Genomic DNA, 18,233 nt, shown 5'->3' on the forward strand with positions numbered 1-18,233 from the left:
GGATTGCTTCACAGATTCTCAACACAGAGAAAACAGTTTTTGCTGCTTCCAGAAGCAGGTCCCGGGATGGTCCCAGCATTGCTGGCATGGCTCTGGGCTCAGTGCCTCAAGATGGGTGCCACAATTTTGGCTCCTGCTCCCTGTTGCTCACTGACCATGAAGCAGATGCTAAAACCCTGCATGTACCTACATAAGGGAAAAGCTCCCAGACTGTTAGCAGGCAGGGTAACCACAATTACACGTAGAATAATAAATGGAGTGAATTCAGACAAGTTAATCTCCCACTTCATCCACTGAAACTACTAATGGTGTCTTGGGGACCTCAGTTTGCAGTTAATTGGTGTAAATCAGGAGCACGATTGGAGCTGATGGAAATTTGCTGTGCAGGGAGTGAGGAGTGAGTGATGCCCTCAGAGGGCATTGTGGAGAGGGAGGGCAGATGGACAGACAGATCCTGTGCCCCGCAGCAGCAGGGAGAACAGAGGAATGGACCCATTGTCTGCTCTGCAGGAAAGGGTTCCGAGCCTCAATTTTGGCTGACACCGTCACTCCTGCAACCCTCCTGCTTTTCCAAAGGCTCCGATTTCTGCTCGCAGTGTGATAAGCAAATTCCTGCCTCCAGTACAAAGCAACTTTTCTAAGCCCTCATGCTTACAGAGCGTAGAAAAACATGAGTGCTCTGAATTCCTGCTCTTAGGTGGCTCCAAAAGCCCCAAACCTGCCTATTCCCTAAAAGACCTCATGGTTTTTCATAGAAGTCCTATTGTTTGGAGTAGTGATGATTTCTGAATGTGCTACCAGTGCTGTCACCAGTGTCATTTGCAAGATGTGGGGGTGAAGTTGGTGATACCCTAAACATGTACCTACCTCCCCCAGCTCCTGGGTCCTGCCAGGGCACTTGGCAGCAAAAGCACACAAAATCTGTGGTTCACAGGGAAAGCAGCCCTGTAAAGCACATCGTGCTCAGTTTCTCTTGGAATTATTAATTCCCACAAACCATCCTCAGTAACAGCAGCCACAAGTCCATGATGGCTTCAAGCGTTACATAAATGCTGATGGGGCCCCATGGCAGGAGCCAGGCAGTCGGAGCAAGAGCACGGCTGGTGCCAAAAGGTCAGGGACAGCACAGAAATTCAGATGTTACCGAGAGGCTGGCGGAGCCAGAGCAAATTCTTCCCCAGCTGAAAGGAGCCTCGTACAGCTCAATCCTCCTCTAAACGAAGGAAGCTTTAATGTGGAGCAGATGTAATGACGTCTTCTTTCCTCGTTAGCCGACTCCGACACGCTCAGGGTGCACTATCCAGGGGAGCCTCACATTGCTCCTCTTCACAAAGGGTTTTCCACCAGATTTCTAGGAATGGTTACAGTAACCCAGTAGTGGTTTAGTAACCCAGTCCACAAAATCTGGTTTTAGTCTGAAGAAAGAAATCAGTTAGGATGACTTTTATTTCATTTTAGTTCCTTTTTGCCAAGCAAACACCACTGAACTGTCTTTGCAGAGATGGTTTTTGCTGCTAAAAGTGACGATATGAGTTATGTTTGTGGAGAATATGGGCCAAGGGACAGGGTAGGATCAGTTGGAAGGCACAAAATACTGCATGGGCACAGGGTCTGAGAGCCTTGTAAGAACACATTATCCTTATTTCATGCCAGGAGGGCAAACAAATTATCCTGCTGTAGAAGGATTTAGGAGCAGACTCATCCCTCACTGGGTCCTTCCTCACTGGGGCGTCTTCCAGGGTGAGCAGGCTGGTCCAACACCTGCATTACTGACTCGGGTAAGTCACTTAGGATAGCATTAAAATCAGGAGCACAGAAGTGGGACAAGCCAAGCTCTTCTGCGTTCCTGCGAGGTTGCCCCAGTGAGGGGAGACAGGTGAGGAGAAGCCCCTTGATGTATCCCTGTAATCCCTGGAGCTCTCTGAAGGGAGCCCCGGCGAGTGAAAGCGGCGAGGGGAGATCTGTGAGGGGGCTCCGGTGAAGGGAGGGGAGACCCTTGAGGGGTCTGTGGTGAGGGAGACGCACGAGGGGAGACCGGTGAGGGGAGACTCCTGAAGCAGCTCTGGTGAGGGGAGACCCGTGAGGGGGCACCGGTGACGGGGCTGCGGTGTGAGGGAGCTCCGTGAGGGACACCGCTGAGAGCAGCCCTGTGAAGGGAGCCCCGAGAAGTGGCACCCGTGAGGGGAGACCCGTGAGTGGGTTCTGAAGAGAGGGCTCCTGTGAAGGCAGAAACGCGAAGGGACTCTGGTGAGCGAGACACATGAGGGGAGATCCGTGAGGCTCGACCCGTGAGTGGGTTTTGAGACGTGCTCTGTGACGGGAGCTCTGTGACAGGAGTGCCGTGAGGGGACTCCGGTAAAGGCAGACCCACGAGGCTCCGTGCAGGTCCCGGGCGCGGAGTGGCCCCTCACGGAGCCACCCCCGCCTCTCAGCCCGGCCAGCGCTGCCGGCGCCCCGGCGAATGCGCAAGATGGCGCAAGGCGCTGCCCGCCCGCCCCCCGCCCGCCGGCGGCCCCGCTCCCTCCCAGGTGTCGCCCAAGAAGGGCCCGCTGAGAGCCGCTTTTCCCCTTTTTTCCCTTTCCTTTTTCCCCCCCGCCCCTCTCCCGCCCGCCCCACAGCTGGGGGTGGTTCTCGCCTGGCCGCCCTCCCTCCTCCCCTCCCTCCCTCTCTGCCGGCGGGCTGCTCCCTCCCCGTGGGGCGCAGGGAGGCGAGCCCGCCCGCCCGGGATGCCATGGCTCCGCCGGGCTCCGCGCTGCCCGCCTGCCTGCTGGGGCTGCTGCTGCTTGTCTGCCGCGGAGGTAAGAGCCGGGCTGGGCTGGGGGAGCGGGAGGGGGCGCGGACATGGACCTGCTGCCGCCGCGCCCGGCACCGGCGTCGCTCCCCGCGGCCGCTCCGTCCGTCCGTCCGTCCTTCCAGCACTTTGCGTCCCCTCATCACCCCCGAGACGGCCAGGGCATTGCTCATCCCCTTGTCCCTCGCCATCCCGCCGCCGGTCCCGTTTCCCCTCGCTCGTCCGCGGTCACTCGCAGCCCCGCTCTCTGCCCTTCCCTGTGGCTCCGGGCCGCCACGGGGGCTGGACGGGGCCGAGCAGCTCCGCGTGTGTCCGCCGGTGCGGCGTGAGGGTCCCCGCGGCTCAGCATCCCTCCGCGGGAACGGGGCGCGTTCCTCCGGGAAGGCGAGCAGGGGTCGTGGCTTGGGGCTGCGGAGTCCCGCACCAGCCCATCCAGCGCCTTCATCCCCAGCCCATCCCGAAGTGCTCCCCAGGAGCTGTGCTTCCAGTTGGAAACCCCTTGTGCGGGGGTCTCTAGGGAGGGACGGTGGTGTTTGTGGAGCCCGAGCCCCCACTGCTGGCGCTGGGGAGGGGTGTGGTGGCTGCCGGGGCAGTGGCGTGCCTGGCCATCCACCCGTGCCCGCATCGTAAGAGCCGCCGGGATCGTCACCGCGGTGCGAGCGGGAGGCAGCGCCCGACGGACGCGTCGCGTTCGTCAGCAAAGGCTGTGAGAGCGAGAGGAGAGATGTTGGGAGACAAGTTGCAGGGATGAGGGCGAGCAACTTCAGACCTACAAATATATTGTGCTCTCCTGTAACGCCAGCTCTGTTCGCATTGGTAGCACAGTCCACCTGGCCGGACTACAAAACATCAAAAGAGAGCTTTCCCTGGACTTACTGTGCACATGTCCAGCGGATAAATGGCAGTGTTTTTCTTCTACTGGTGATGCATGGGTCTAATCTGACAAAGATGCTGTTCTGCAGCAAAATACTCGTGTGCATCCTGTTCTAGTCTCTCTTTAACATCCTTCTAGAGAAGGAAAAGTAGGAACTGAGCAACCTGGGCTAGTCTAAGGTGTCCCTGCCCATATCGGGGGGTTGGAACGAGATGGTCCTAAAAGTCTCTTGCAATCCAAATTATTCTGTGTCTATTCTGTGAATTATTTTTTAGAAACCCTGTAAGCAACCCAGCATGCTCAGAGGGAGAAAAGTGTGTGTTAGATTTATCAAAGATTAGCTGCTGGGGTGTTTAGAAAGCAAAGCTGTGGGTTAGTCGTATCATAAATCTCGCCACGTGGTCCGTAGCAACTGCGCGAGGAGGAGAAGCCAGTGTAACTCGCGGAAAATAGAAGTGATCTGTGAGGTGGATGTAATGAAGCAGGTCTTGTTATTATGTCAAGATTCCTGAGCTGTACAATGAGGATGGTTTAAAAAGTTTGGGTTTTTTTTTTTTTTTTCTTTTTTGAACAGAGGAGAGGAAAAGAGGTGAATACTTGAAAGCAGAACTTTAGCGGCTTAAATTTGTGTCTAGGTTATCGCCTGCTGCTGTCCAAATTGCCCCGCGTGTTTGTTTATGCTGCGCCTTGGCGGGTCAGTGGCTCCTGACTTCGGGGTGTGTTTTGCTCGCCCTGCTGAGGAGTGTTTGGCTACACTTTCAAAGTTTTTTGGTTCTGACTTCCCCCCCCCGCCCCCGTTGGATTTCTGTGCTCTCAACGTGGTTAACAGCGAGGTAACGTGTTTGTGCGCTGTGCTGAGTTCAGTAAACCCTCCCGCGTCAGTGTCAGTCATTGCCGGAGCAGCCTCGCCGGGGATGCTGTGTCGGAGCAGTGCCGCGCTGTGCGGGACACGATGCTCCACTCCCAGCCCTGCGGTTTTCAAACTCCCCAAAATGCTGGTCTGGCGACTGTGAGCCAGGCACTGGGAGCTGCTGGTCAGCGTGCGGGAGTGGGCTCAGCAGCGAGACAGTATTTTCTTTCTTTTTTTTTTTTTTAATTTCCTGGAGCTCTTTGTTCTGGGTGGTGGACAGCTTTTGTCTGTTATTGCTGAGCCCGGCATTCAAAGGCAGGCATAGGATACGAGAGGCTCCCCGGCTCTGCTCAGTAACAGCCTTGGAATTAAACATCGTCATTTATGTTTAAGTAGGCTTAACTTCTAAATTATTGAAGCTATAAGCTTTCACTAATTTCTACTCTGTATGGCTTTGTTGTCTTTTTTCAGATGAAAAAAACCGGATTGCTTTCTACTAAATTGGTGTAATACCCTGTCTTTTTCCTTAATATACATAGAGAGTATCAGGTATCATTTCCCCAGTAACGCTCAGAGACTCGGTATGAAATTCAAGCCCACGTTTGGGCTTCGTTTCTCTCGGGAGTTCAACAGGAGAATCTCAGGACGTGGTTTTCCCGCGTGGAGGCAGCAGGCAGCCCATGAAATGGGGCAGGCGTTGCACAGCCATATCAGCGTGCACCACCTTTGGGACCTGTGCTCGGGGCAAAGCTGGCACGGGGGTGTGAGTGTGCAGCCACCCGTGCTCATGGCACTCAGGTGCCTGCTGGGGCCATCATGATGCCAAAAGTAAACTTTGGAAGTGTATAAAGCAAGGTGGGAGAGGGGGCAACAGGACAGGTTGCTCTCCTTCTAATCTGCCCCACCACCGCCTGCCAAGGCTGTTAGAAATATTAAGCTGGTGTAATTGTGCTTCTTCTTGTTACCTGTCAGGCTCTGGATCTGGCACAGAACAAGTTTCCATGCTCACTTAGGAGCTTGCAGAGGGTTCCAGGGGAGAGGATCTGGGCAGAGAATCCCCGATCCAGGATTACTGCTTGGCTCCCCACTCCCTTCCATCGTGTTCAATCCCAGTTTTGGCCCTTGTGCTGTGAGCCTGGTACAGGCCAGCATGGTTAAGCTCAGCAGCAGCACTGCCTGGCAGAGAGCTGCAAAACTGCTCTCATTTTATTTGTGCAAACGAGAAAGTCTCTCTCCCTCTTTCTGTCTGCCTGAACTTTTTTATTTCTGATTTCCTTATTTCTCAAGGGTCCTGTGTCACAGCGTGTGAAGTGCCAAGCAGTGACCCCATGCAATGCCAGCTCTTGCTTCACAGACCCCTAGACTCTGCTCCAAAGCCATGGGATGAGCAGATCGTGTACTTAATTTTGCAGCCTGCAGCAGATCTGGGACAGAAGATGCTTTTTTCTTGGTCCCTTTTCCCCACAATATTTCATGCTTTGCACTCCTGGGCTTCTGGCCCATGATATTGTCATTTTATTTAATTAACAAAACAATGCAAGAATCTACCTCTGCAGATTAAGAATTCCCATTTAAATCAATTGTGTAACATTAGTCAGAAACAGGAATAGTCCATTCAAAATTATTTTGAAATCACAAACTTATTTGAACTTTAGTGGAGCTTTTAGTTTTACAGAGTTTAGAAACTAATAAATTACGTAGCAGGGCTCATGAAAATCTACCCGAGTCTGCTTATCCAAAAGAATATCCAACATTTTGGTTTTGCAAGAAAATAAAAATAATTGTTTGCACATGTTCAGGAGTCATTGGCAAGCTTATAAAATTGGTGGTTAAGAAGGCGAACATGTCAATAATTGCACTTTAAGAGAAGAAAGAGGCAAACAGGCGAGTGCATGAGGAAAGCACCGAGCACACTGAGCTGGCCTTGCCATTATATCAGATGTCACCGTTGTATCGCACCCTCCACTCGAGAGCAGCCCAGTCACTTAACAACCCAGACCTGCTCCGTGTTGGTAATTTAAAACCAGAGTTTCAGAGCGGAGTCAAGGATTTGCTGCCTGGTTTTTTTGTTGTTCTTGCACATGAGATTGTGTTGATGAAGCTGATGGCAAGTCAGGGGATGTAGGTCGTGCTGAATGGTTCTGCTGAGCTGTGAAGATGCTTTTGCAGAAGGGTCGTTGCTGCTGAAACCTGAGAGTACGTGAAAAGAGAGAGAAGAGCTTGTGTTTCAAGGCGCTGGTTTTGGAGCGAGCAGGGATCCATGCAGTGCTCAGCTCCTTGTGCTTTCCTCCATCCTGAATTTCAGGGTGGGAGGTGATAAGGCAGAGGGGATGGCAGGGAGGAGAGAGAGCTGAGTTTGCTTTTTGTAATTGTATTGGTATTAATTGTATCCCCTGGATACAATTAAGAGTTTCAAAGTGTGTCATGTGCACACTAACTTTCCTGCGGAAAGACCTTTCCTTCCCTTTCCTTGCACGCCATCCCTGCCTGCCAGAACTCAAGCTGAAATTCAAGGGCTTGGTGGCAGGGCTGTGTTGGCTGGTGGGGTTTGGCACTGCGATGCCAAGGCGCCTGTGGCTCTTCTGGCAGCACTGTGCCATCATGCCAGCCACCATCTCTGATCCACGGGCACTATCACTCACTGAGTGGCCAGTCCATTTCCTGCTGGCTCTGTGCAAGGGCCTGGCTGTGGGGACAGCCACCTCTTTGATGCTTTCCTGCAGGGTCAGGGAATGAACCTGCTGTTCCCCTGTCCTGCGTTAGAGCAGCCTTGGGAGCTGAAGCCTGGGGGACCCTGGCTCTGGCACAGCATTTCCCATCTTGGCTGTGCCTTTGCTCTGTATTTGTGCACGGTTGTTTCCTGCTCTGTGCTTGTGTGGCTGATGCCCTCTGTGATGAGGCTGTGATCTAGTCAGGGCTGTGAAATACATGGGGAATGCAAATAACAGTGCATCCTAGGCTCTGCTTGCTGCCGTGCTCTCAGGATGCCTCGCTGTGGATGGAACTGCTGTGGGTAATTAGCTCAGGAAAGGTCTTTGCCCTTTCCAGCTATACCAACAGGTTTTATCCTGCCTTCTTTAGATATGGGGGAGCCCACAAGGACTTGGGGCTTGTCCTAGAAAGGCTCTTTGTGCTGTGAATGCTTCCAGCTTCCACAGTGCTCAACAAGCAACCTCCTGGGATTTGCTCAGTCTGGTCTCAAACATCTGAAAATTATTTGGGGCAACTTCTTTGGCTCTTCATGCTCCTTGCCTTCCTCAGCTAAAATCAGTGTCCCCAGTGAGGGCAGTGATGCTGGGTGTTTTTGGGCTCTCCGTCAGGTGGCTGAGAGGTTGTGTTATCCCTCTCTGTTAGGAGGTCAGAGACCTCCTGCAATCGTTTAATGAGTGGATGTGGTTTATGCTCCCTGATGGAAAAATCGCTTTATATAACCTTCCATCCAAAAGGAAAGGGAATAAAAAATTCTGAGCTAGTAAACTTTACTGCCAGCAAGATGTGGGGCCTGTTACAGCCTATTCTCCTCTTCTTTAAATGTAAATTTTCTGGATGCCCTAAAGAGCCAATTTGCACTTTACTGCAGTGCAGTGCTTTTCTCCTTAGGGTCTGGGTCAGGCTCAAGGAGATTTAAGAGGGCACCAGCTGGATTTTTAGGCTGCCAATTTCATCAGCCTGAAGCTTGTTATAATCTGTTGGAGAACATCTTTCAGGTCCATATATCTCTTCCTTCCATATCCTTCCATTTGCAGAAGGATTTGAATGAAAAACAACCTACCACTGGAAAAGCAGGAGCTATTTTTCATGTTCATGGCCCAACCTGCATCCAAGTTTTTGGTCTTGATACTCACCTATGAAATCCCACTAAAATCCTCTGGTCCTGCACATCTTCTTTTGCTTTATTGGAGCAGGACTGGAGTGGTTATCCTTGGTGGTGGTTATGCTGCTGATTAAGGCTGTGTTATGCTGGGAATAAACACAATAAATCAGAAGGGGGCAAATTTGTGCTGATGTGATGCAATTTGCAGGTGGAAGTCATGCTGTTGGTGAGATGAGGAAGGAGCTGGTGCTACCTTGGTCTCCCCAGCACTGCTCCCAGTGATGCTTCACCAGGAAAAGTGGGACCCAACTACTCCCACAATATCTCGCCTTGCCACAAGCTCAGGGCGGGCCATTGGCAGCTTATTTCATCCCTCTGTGATTAATGTTCCCTGTCTAGAACAGGAGTAATAATACGGGCTTCATCTGTCAGGACCACGTGCTCCCAGGGCAGGGATGGCCCTGTTGGCTGCGGGTCTGGATGGGCTCCAGGAGGATGAGCCAGGATGTGACTGAGGTCCTTGGCGATGGATGTCACCGCTAATTGGAGCGGTGACATTAGTCACTGAAGCACAGGAGGGGAAGCCAAAATCATGTTTCCCAAATGGAAACGGACAGTACAGGGGTACAAGCAAGTTCTTTTGAAGCCCTGAATGTGCATCACAGTGTCAAGTAAAAAATAATTAAACTTATTTTTTTTTAAAATGTACTTCAAAGTGTCTTTTAAGCTTCCCATTAATTCGAAGTTCTTTCTCTCAACGCTAAATAAATCTCTTGGTTCAAAAGCACAAGTGCTAATTGGTTTCTCTGAGTATGCCTGGCTTGCTTGATCAATAGGGGAAGTAGTTTTTGTTAAATATTTGCACATATAGTCACATATTATATTGCACAGGGAGATGGTAAATGTTTCTCAAAAGGAGACTTGTAGAATGAGGATTCCAGTAATTTTCTTGTGGCCTTTATGTCAGAGCTAATCACGCTTCCTCCCTCCATCCCTTTGCAGAAAGCAAAGCAGTTTTCCCTCACGCGCTGCCGGTGTCAGCGGGCTGTTCAGCTGCCTGCCTGACACCCGGCTCCAACTGCAAACTCGAGCTGCCACGAGCAGAGTTGTACAGTTCCTGCCTCGAGCAGGGAGTGGCTGTGAGCCATGCTGCCTTGCCGTCCGTTTTGGGAGGGACCTGGGATGTTGTGTGGGATTAGAGAGGTTTGGATACACAGCCAGCTGTTGGAGAGGGATGGGACTTTCAGACTCCCTGAGTGAATGTGCACAGCCTCAGCAATTTCCTTGCTATCTCTCAATTAATTGCACTTTTACTATTTCCATGTGCCTTTGGAGTGTCGTTTACTTCCAACTTTGCAGCGTCATTTCTGTGCCCCACTGGTAACTGCAGTCAGTTCTTTATGCTGATGGAATTGAGTGGTTTCCTCTCTCCCACCATTGCCTCCTTATCTTGTCTGTGCTCTCCCTCTGGCTCCTCTGAGCTGATCTCTAGAGCAAACACCAGGAACCTTCTTGTCCCACCATGGAGATTCCTCTGGGAGCATCTGTCCCTTTGTCTCTCATCCTGAGCATCCTGGGAATAGAGGACTCTGTGTTCAGAGTCTGCCTTTGAGACAGGTGAAAGACAGAGCTTGGCTTCTCCCAGACCCCCCATGGGGTGAACGAGCTTTTCCCCATGCATCTGATTAGTTGGTCACCTGGCCCTGAAACTCCAGGAAGGAGGCAGCAAGATTTCTTCAAGGTCTGATAAGCATCTCTTGAGAAAAACCTGAGTTGAGTTGGAATTTGGGTGCTTCTGGACACTGCAAGGTGTCTACAGGTAACAAACCAGTTGCACAGTGTCACATCTCAAGGCACATTCCTGCCCTTGAGTGCAGCCCAAGGAGACCCCAGGACCAGTGTCTGTCCCCACTCCAGCAAGTGTCTGAGGACCCCAGTCCTAATTACAAACATCATCACTCCTGCAGTTCGAGCAGCCTGGAGTGAGGATGCAGACCGAATGTTTATGGAGGCAAACATGATTATCTCCAATCACAGGCCTTAATGATGGTTGTTATAATGACAGCAATTGTGGGAAGGGCATGTAATTATGTTGATTCTTCCTTTTATTGTACATATAATAATAAGCTGTTTTATCTAAGAGTACAGGGGTGCTGGGGAAAGATGGGGCATTTATTTAATTATGGATTTTTTTCTGATTGCGCATTAGGCTAAATCCTGAAATCTTAAATTTTCTGGAGTCACAAGTCCCTCTTGGCTCAGTATGAGGATGCAAGGGTCCTTATCCTACCTAACTCACCAGAGCACCCACACAGGGAATGGGGCCCCAGCATGGTGTTGAGACTCTGGCCACTTTGCAGAAAAATGCAGAGCATTCATCTAATTCCTTAATTTTCACCAAAAAAAAGTAATTGATGGGTTTGTGCTGGCTGCAGTCTGACTTGCTGAGAGGACCCCAGGGCTATCTCATAAAAAAGGAGTCACAGTGAGCGATAGATCACCGAGATGGCTGGAGCTCGCCTGACATTTTAAGACTTAATGGGTTAATAAAGTGTGTGTTTTAGGTGCCTGTCACTAAGTGGGGTTTGTCCATTCCTTGCACACACTCATACCTCTCTGGCAGTACCTTTGGCCTGGCCCTGCAGTACCACTGCTGTCTTTGTCTGCTCCGTCCATCTGCCTCGGCTCAGGTTGCACTCAATGTTTATCCCCCATAATCCAATTTAAGTTGCCGTAGAAAGCAGTGGGGATTTACAGAAAGAAAGAAAGAAAGAAAAAATCTCACTGGGTTTGCAGAGCAGAAAAGACAGACTTTTTTCCTTCTCTTTCTTTAGTGTAACTGCCTCTTCTCATCTCTGTTATTCTTCCTCTGCATTAACAGTCTGCCCTCCACCCTGCTTTTGAGCCTAATGTGGGGGGATCCTGTCCCTGGTGGGATCTGTATGAGGGACAGGTATTACAAAGCCTGTGCTGTGGCTGGTGTTTGCCAAGAGATATTGCTTGTGTGCATCCCAGTTCTGTGAGTATCTGTGGAGTTGGCTCCCCTGAGCCTGTCAGAGAGGAAAGAAGCTGTATCACAGGTTGGGAAACCCCCACCTTCAAGGGCCAATGCAGAAGTGAACTGTTGGAAAGGCTCTCTCCATATTTGGATGAAACTGTAGTTTTCTTACGCTGCTGGAATTTCTTCACCATTGCTCCTCTTTAAAAAAAACCCACTTCACCTCCATCCCTGCATTTATAGCCTTCAAATATCTATATAACTCCCATTTCTTGGTCTCTTTTTGTCTTTCATATGTCTGCATATATTTTGGCCAATGTTTAAGCAATAGTTCTATTTCTGTCATCTTCTGTAGTGTCTGATCATGACTGTAGGGCAAATTACACCCTCAAAAGGTGTGCTGTGACCAAGTGAAGCATAATGTGCCAAAGACACAGCGTTTAAACATTCTTGTGGCAAAAGAAGTAAATTAGGACGTATCTGTGTCATGGGAAGTGAGGGTTTGCCTATTGTTGGTACAAATTCTGCAATAACTTATCTCTCATGGACATCGTTTAGCGTAATTGCTTTGCAAGAAACCTTTTGTGTGGCTGAGCCGGAACATTGTGCGTTTGTATTTTGGTGCTTAACTTGCTCTTCATTAAGGGCTGAATAGCACCGTGCTTTGCCTGTTACAGCATGAGAGAGACCAAAGCGACAGAAGGGCACGGTGTTGCGTGCGAGAGGCAAACAGCCTCCTGCTCTGCCAAGCGGGAGAAGTGTCGGGAAGATGCCGCTGGCAATATGGTCTGGATCGGGAGCTGCTGATCCCCCCTTCACCCCCGCCGGCTGTGCTGCAAACGGGTCTGGGGCACGGCACAGCCCCTCTGCCTGGTTATGTGGGGAGAGGAATGGCTTTCCAGCACTGGTGTGCACTTCTGCTCCTGGGCTGGGAACGGATGGTGCCCTGTGTTTGTGCAAGTTTTGATTGCCTAATGCTGCACACCTGCAAAGGGACGTGGAGAGGCAATCTTCAGGGGAGCATGGAGTGCAGCTAGGGTTTGGCAAGCTGCTGGAGGGGTGTGCCTGCCTGTCCCCTTCACTGGAGCCTCCAAAGGCAGCCTTGAAGGATTTGCCTGTGGTTGTGTTTTAAGAAACTGTACCCTGAGGTTCATAGAGTAAAGTCTTGGGAGGCAAAGCCTGCCTCCTGTGGGTTTTGTGTTTCTCGGAAACACTTGCACTTTGTAACACATTCAAAACGTTTCATCATCCCCTTTCCTGCCTTAGCAGTTGACTCTTGCTGCTGTTCCTGGACATGCTGCTGACTCTGCCCTACTCTCTTCATTCTAGATTTTGGCCGTTCCTCTGAGCTGGCATTCGTTGTGGAGCCTAGTGATGACATAGCTGTGCAGGAGCAACCCTTGATCCTCTACTGCCAGGTGGAGGGCATCCAGCCCATCACCATCACGTGGCGGAAGAATGGAGTGATGATCGTGGACAGTGAGAATGCTTTTATGCTGGCCAACGGGTCTCTCTACGTGTCCCGCTTCCAGAGGGTCCGGGGAGATGGGTCCTCGGATGAAGGCGAGTACGACTGCATGGCACAGAACCACTACGGGCTGCTGGTGAGCCGGAAGGCAAAGATTCAGGCAGCAAGTAAGTACGGACACTGTCCCACCCCCACCTCACAGGGCAATCCCACAAGGGGTACTGGCTTTGCTGGGAAGCAGGAGGGCAGCATGGTGGGTGCTGGGTTTTCGTGGAGCGGGGATTAAAGAGAGGGAAGAAAGAAAAACCCTGGAACTGGTGTCACAATCTGACTGGCATCTAATCTGTGTAGCTGTCCAAATGTGAAAGAAGAGCTCATCAGCTTTCTTGGGTAGAAAACTAAAAACCACCTTCTAACAGCAAATTCTCTGTGTTGGAGGTGTAAGTTACATTAAAATCATGTGGTGAAGTGGTCTGTGGTTTGTGTATCTCTTGCGGTGAATTTGGAAGCTCCTTTGCTGTGCAGCACAGCTGGGCTCTGCTTGGCAGGCAGCACTTCCCAAACCATAGGGAAAGACCTCCTGAAGGTCGTGGTATCTTTCATGTTGTTATTTAATGCTGGCAGTGTAGAGGCAGCAAGGTCTTATTTACTACCTGGCATGGCAGTGCCTTTGGGGGCAAGGCTAACAACACCAGACAGATTGTCTGATGGGGGAGCCTGGAGGAGGAGAGAGATGAAAATGCCAGTGAGGGAATGAAATTTAAAGGTGGGGGAGGAAGAATTCCAGGGCAGGCTGTGACTCCAGCTCTGCACACTACCTGACATTGCCCTGGCCAGAGCAGTTGGTCCTGTTGAATCTCCTGGTTCTCCCTTGTCAGCTCTGGTTGCTGGCTAGTGTTTGTCCCAGGACTGACACCCAGCAGAGCTGGGGGGTTCATGGTGGTTTCTGTCCGTGTTGGTGGCTCTCTTTGCCCACAGACTGTCTGGGGGCTCTGGGAGTGCAACCACTGATCCTTTTTGCATTCAACCAGAAGCTGCTGCTGGATGTAATTTCTATGTGTGAGGATAGGTGTGCAGTACGACCGCGAGACCTGGCAGAACACTGGTTTGTTCAGTTTTGCTGAAGGGTTCTCCAGCTTGTTTGGCTACTGCTCTTCTTTCTGTGCAAGCAACTTACTAATGTTTCTGTTGCAATTGCAAGTATCACCGTGATTTTTTGGTGCAAAGCAGGAAAAGTTTAGGGCAAAGCCTGGGGCTGAGGTCTTGTCTGCATTTCCCAAACTGGGGGGCCTTTTGGAACGCTGTTGCCCGCTCCCCGCAGTGCCAGGGCCGGCTGGCAGCCCACCAAGGGAACACTCCAGCCCTTGTGTATAACAATTCTGAGTACATGAAGTGGCCATCTGCAAACCTAGCTTTTCAGGAGTGTAAGAAGTGACATTGTCCAGGAGCCAAGGGCTTTGGGGCTTTGCCAGATTAGCAGCTGGATCTCAGACTTGTCAGTCTTGTGGTGCTAAACCTTGGAGCACTTTTGGTGAATAGCTCTGGCATTTATGAGCTGGAAGCCGACTCATGCACAAGCACAATGCCAAACTTCTTGGACCTGTAAACTGGAGACATGAGAGCCAGAGGAATTACCTTTGAGATTGTGGATTGTCAATAAACACTGTTATCTTGGCTCCCACATCAATATGTATGTGATGTGCTGTGTGTCCCTGAATAGTGTTTCCTTTTGTAGCCATAGTTTCACATGAATCAAAATGAAAAAGGGATCATGTTGAAAATGCTCTGGACTCTATTCTAGCTTCAGGCTTGGTTTGTTGCCAGCCCTGAGAAGAGGTCTGGGTGAAGCCAGCACAAACAGGCCCCCTTGCACCCCCCCCACCCCACCTGCCGGGCCTTGATGCCACAGGTGCGTGCAGATAATGGGACTAAAACAGGATGTTGTGGGCAAATGTAACCTGCTGCTTAGGGCAAGCTCCCCTGCTGTGCCTGAGCCACAGGAACACACACTTGCACTTAGGACTCTGCTTAATCTTAGATGAAATCTCCTGAGAATGAATCACAGTTGTACCCTGAGCCCCCAAGTCTCCGGGTGGTTACACACAAGAGACAGTGATTTTCTTTGCTCCAAGTCCCAATCAGCAAGTCAAAGGAGAAGGGTAATCATCCCCATTTTAGGGACCTTTGCATCGAAGGAATGGGTGCTGGCTGCCTGGAAGGGAAAAAAACCCAAGTGCTAAGCAGACCTTTGCAGAGCAGAGTAAATACTGCCGGTGGGTAAAACCTCATCCCAGTGCTGATCTCTTCTTCCCTCTGAGCCTGACATCTGAACACAAAAGCAAAGGAGAAATAAAAACCTTTCACAAACAAAAATCTTGAAAGTTGATCAAGGCCATGCTACAGAGGAATAAAAGAGATCTGACAGAGCGGAGCCCCTCGAGAGCTCTGTTGCACTTTTCGCTGTCTTCAAAGGCAGGCTGTTAGTCTCGTATCACCGTTACAGACCCTGGCTTTGTATTATTGCTTGGAATATAATCTTCTTGGCTTGGAGGAATGTACATATTTGCATTCAGGAAATGTGGGCTGGATATCATATTTTTATGTTTCAAATTTACTTCAACACTTGGCATTGAGTAAAATTTAACTGGAAGAATATGCTGCTCTCAGCCACTGCGCGTGCAGCCCTGATGAGCTCAAGGTGGTGGCAGTTTCCTCACCAAGCGGGTGTATCTTAAACCCTTCCTCCTAAAAATTAACTCATTAAATTGATTTAATTAAATTCCAGGGTATTTCTGTATGTTGCCATTATTAATCAAAGATACTCAGTGGAAGGAGGCGGACCTTGGGTGGTTTGTGGACTGGCTGGTCAGGTGCTGAAAACATTGATAATATTTTTGTAGTGTAACTTTTTTTTTTTTGAACGAGCACAAGTGTGCAAGAAGCCTACGTGTGACTGAGCTGAGCAGGGAGGCCCTCAGCATTTCTACCCTCTGCCTAACACGCTGGTTGGAATTCTTTCAGTTGCTGTTTCTGTGTCTGTTCAAACCCTGGTGTGTTAGTTTAAAAGGTTGTGGAATGCAACATATTTTTATAATCTGATCAGGTTATTGAATACAGATCTTTTCTGTCTCTCAATGACAGTTTCGTAGTTTCGCATGACTCCGAGCTGTCTTAATTAAAATCAGTTTCATAGTCAGAGTGTTCTCTGGAGGCGCCGCTTGGCAGTGTTTTCACAGGTCTCTGAGGAGCTGGATTTCCCCTATGCATGCCAGAAGCTGAACATGCTTTGGCTGTCTGTGGATGAAGATACCCTCTCAGCAATTTTAACATCCAGAGTCCACTCCTCAGGAAGGTGGGCTCCCCAGAACACAGCCACCTTTCTTCTCATCACCACCCTTTGCTTAACTTGGCCTCACTTGCTCTGATCGTGTCATCTCATGGCATTTCCAGCTCTTTTTGCCAATGCTGTAATTTGATGGACCTGGCTCCACATCATCATAAATCACAGCCCAGCCAGTGAGTAAGACCCATTGATTATATCACTCAATAACAAGCAGTTACCACTAATTGGAAATCACCATCAAACTGGGTATCGGATCAGGCTCTGCCCGTATCCGGCCTGAGAGTAGAAATTTTCCCTGTTTGATCTGATGCTTTAAAAAACCCCAAAGAACAAAACAAAACAACAAACAAACAAAAAAAAACCTAAAACCCCACCCCAAAAAAAAAAAAAGGAATAAGGGGAATTAAGTCAATGGTGCAATTTACAGCCGAAGAGATTTCCTGAAGTTTGGTGAATTGGACCTGCCCAGTATTTGAAGTACTGCAGGACCTGATAATAACTCTGGACAAATCTGAGCTTGTAAAGACATTTCTTCACTATGTCTTGCTGCAGGGTGACTGGTTTGCAGTTAAGCATAGCAGCATACATCCATGTGCATTTCTCTTCTCCCTCACCCTCTTTCCTTCTGCATCCTGTCCCAAATTTTGCTCCTCCATCCCATTGTGTGTGGCTGTCCATGGCACTTACCCTGCCAGCAGGAGAGCAGGATTGATAGCTTGGGCAAGGCAGATGCTGTGACTCCTCTCTGCATTGATCCCTGCAGACAGCAGCAGCAGCTCCCCTTGCCCAGCCTGGGGACAAGTATGCTGTCCCCACAAACACACTGGCCACTGTGGCCTCGAGGCCAAAGGTCTTTGGGTCATCAGCAAGATACAGAAGTGGGGAGGGCTGGTGCATATGCAAACTTGCAGGTTGTTTCCCTGCCAAGCTGTGTGGCTAGGGGATGAGGCTGGGAATCCAACAGGGATTTTAAAGCAGCAAAGATCTTCCCATCGTTTCAGCTCCTCTGCACAGAATATATTCAGGGTTTAACCTGCAGCCCCCTTTCCAGGCTCTGGGGTGGTGGGAAGAGCTGCTGAGCCCAAATAATGGCAGCATTTATAAGAGTGTAGAGACAAGAAGGAAGTCTAAAAGGATTAGGGAGAGACAAAGGGGGCTGATTATTTTATGGGTCACAATACAAGGCATTAGAGTGAGATCACAAAGGGATGTAATTACAAAAGAAGGCCATACTGGGGGGGATCAAACCAGGATTAGAGTGGGAAATGTTTTTACACAGTTTTGTTCCACTCATTATGAAGTTAGCATTTTAAATTAAGGTTTAAATAAGGTGGCACCAAAGTTGTCACCAAGGTATTTCCTGGGCAATGCCACTGTTTGGATGCAGATTGTGAGTCTCAGCTCAAAACATCAAGGCAGACCTTAAACACGTGGGTTTGCTGTTGGTTGCCTGTACAGTATCAGTGTTGTCAGCAGAGCCCTACCTATGGCTTGTGCTTAGGACAAGTTAACCTGTTTTTGCAGTTGGAGGTGGAATGCTTTTGTGACTCCTTGTTTTATTGGTGCAAAATGTGCTGGAGGTAAAGGTCTGCCCTGGTGTCAGTTACAGCTCTGGAGACATCTTCCTTTTACTCCCAGGAACTTTTTTGCTAATGGTCATTTGAATTTTATTCAGTTTAACTCTTGGTGTTACATTCCAAGTTTCCTCCATCCATAAACTAGATTTTTTCCACCCCTGTTGTGGCTCTGCTCATATTTATTGCCCTTTCTTCTCCAATGCTTAGCAGAAGGGCTCAGCCCTAATGCCAATGATGTTTCTATATTGTCTGTGCTTTGAGTGCTTATGGCAAGCCCTGAGCAAATTCTGGGCTTGCAGCAGTGGGTCTCAGAGGGGAAAAATACCCATGAGGAATTACTAAAGGAAAAAATGAAAGCAAAAGAAATTAAGTAAAGCAGAAACACTGTGAGAGGTTTCCAGGAGATGGATATGATGGGTGAGTGGGTTATTTCCCTCCATCAGCTCTTTTGGCTGCCCCTAGGACATGCTGGTTCACGTGATGCTGCCTCTCACATCTGTACTGCTGCAGTACAGTTG

At 49.7% G+C, this 18,233-nt stretch overlaps 1 protein-coding gene across 1 annotated transcript in view; it reads left to right on the top strand.

The window, feature by feature from the left end:
- The first annotated feature begins 2,668 nt into the window (after positions 1-2,668).
- IGDCC3 (immunoglobulin superfamily DCC subclass member 3) overlaps positions 2,669-18,233 on the top strand; it is a 95,785-nt gene continuing 80,220 nt past the window's right edge. Inside the window, exons 1-2 of the mRNA XM_041469093.1 lie at positions 2,669-2,798; positions 12,657-12,962. Coding sequence (XP_041325027.1) covers positions 2,732-2,798; positions 12,657-12,962 — 373 coding nt within the window. The 5' untranslated portion in view covers positions 2,669-2,731. The remainder of the gene's footprint in view (positions 2,799-12,656; positions 12,963-18,233) is intronic.

Source organism: Pyrgilauda ruficollis, unplaced genomic scaffold (assembly GCF_017590135.1).
Source record: "Pyrgilauda ruficollis isolate IOZ18807 unplaced genomic scaffold, ASM1759013v1 scaffold23, whole genome shotgun sequence".
NCBI lineage: Eukaryota > Metazoa > Chordata > Aves > Passeriformes > Passeridae > Pyrgilauda > Pyrgilauda ruficollis.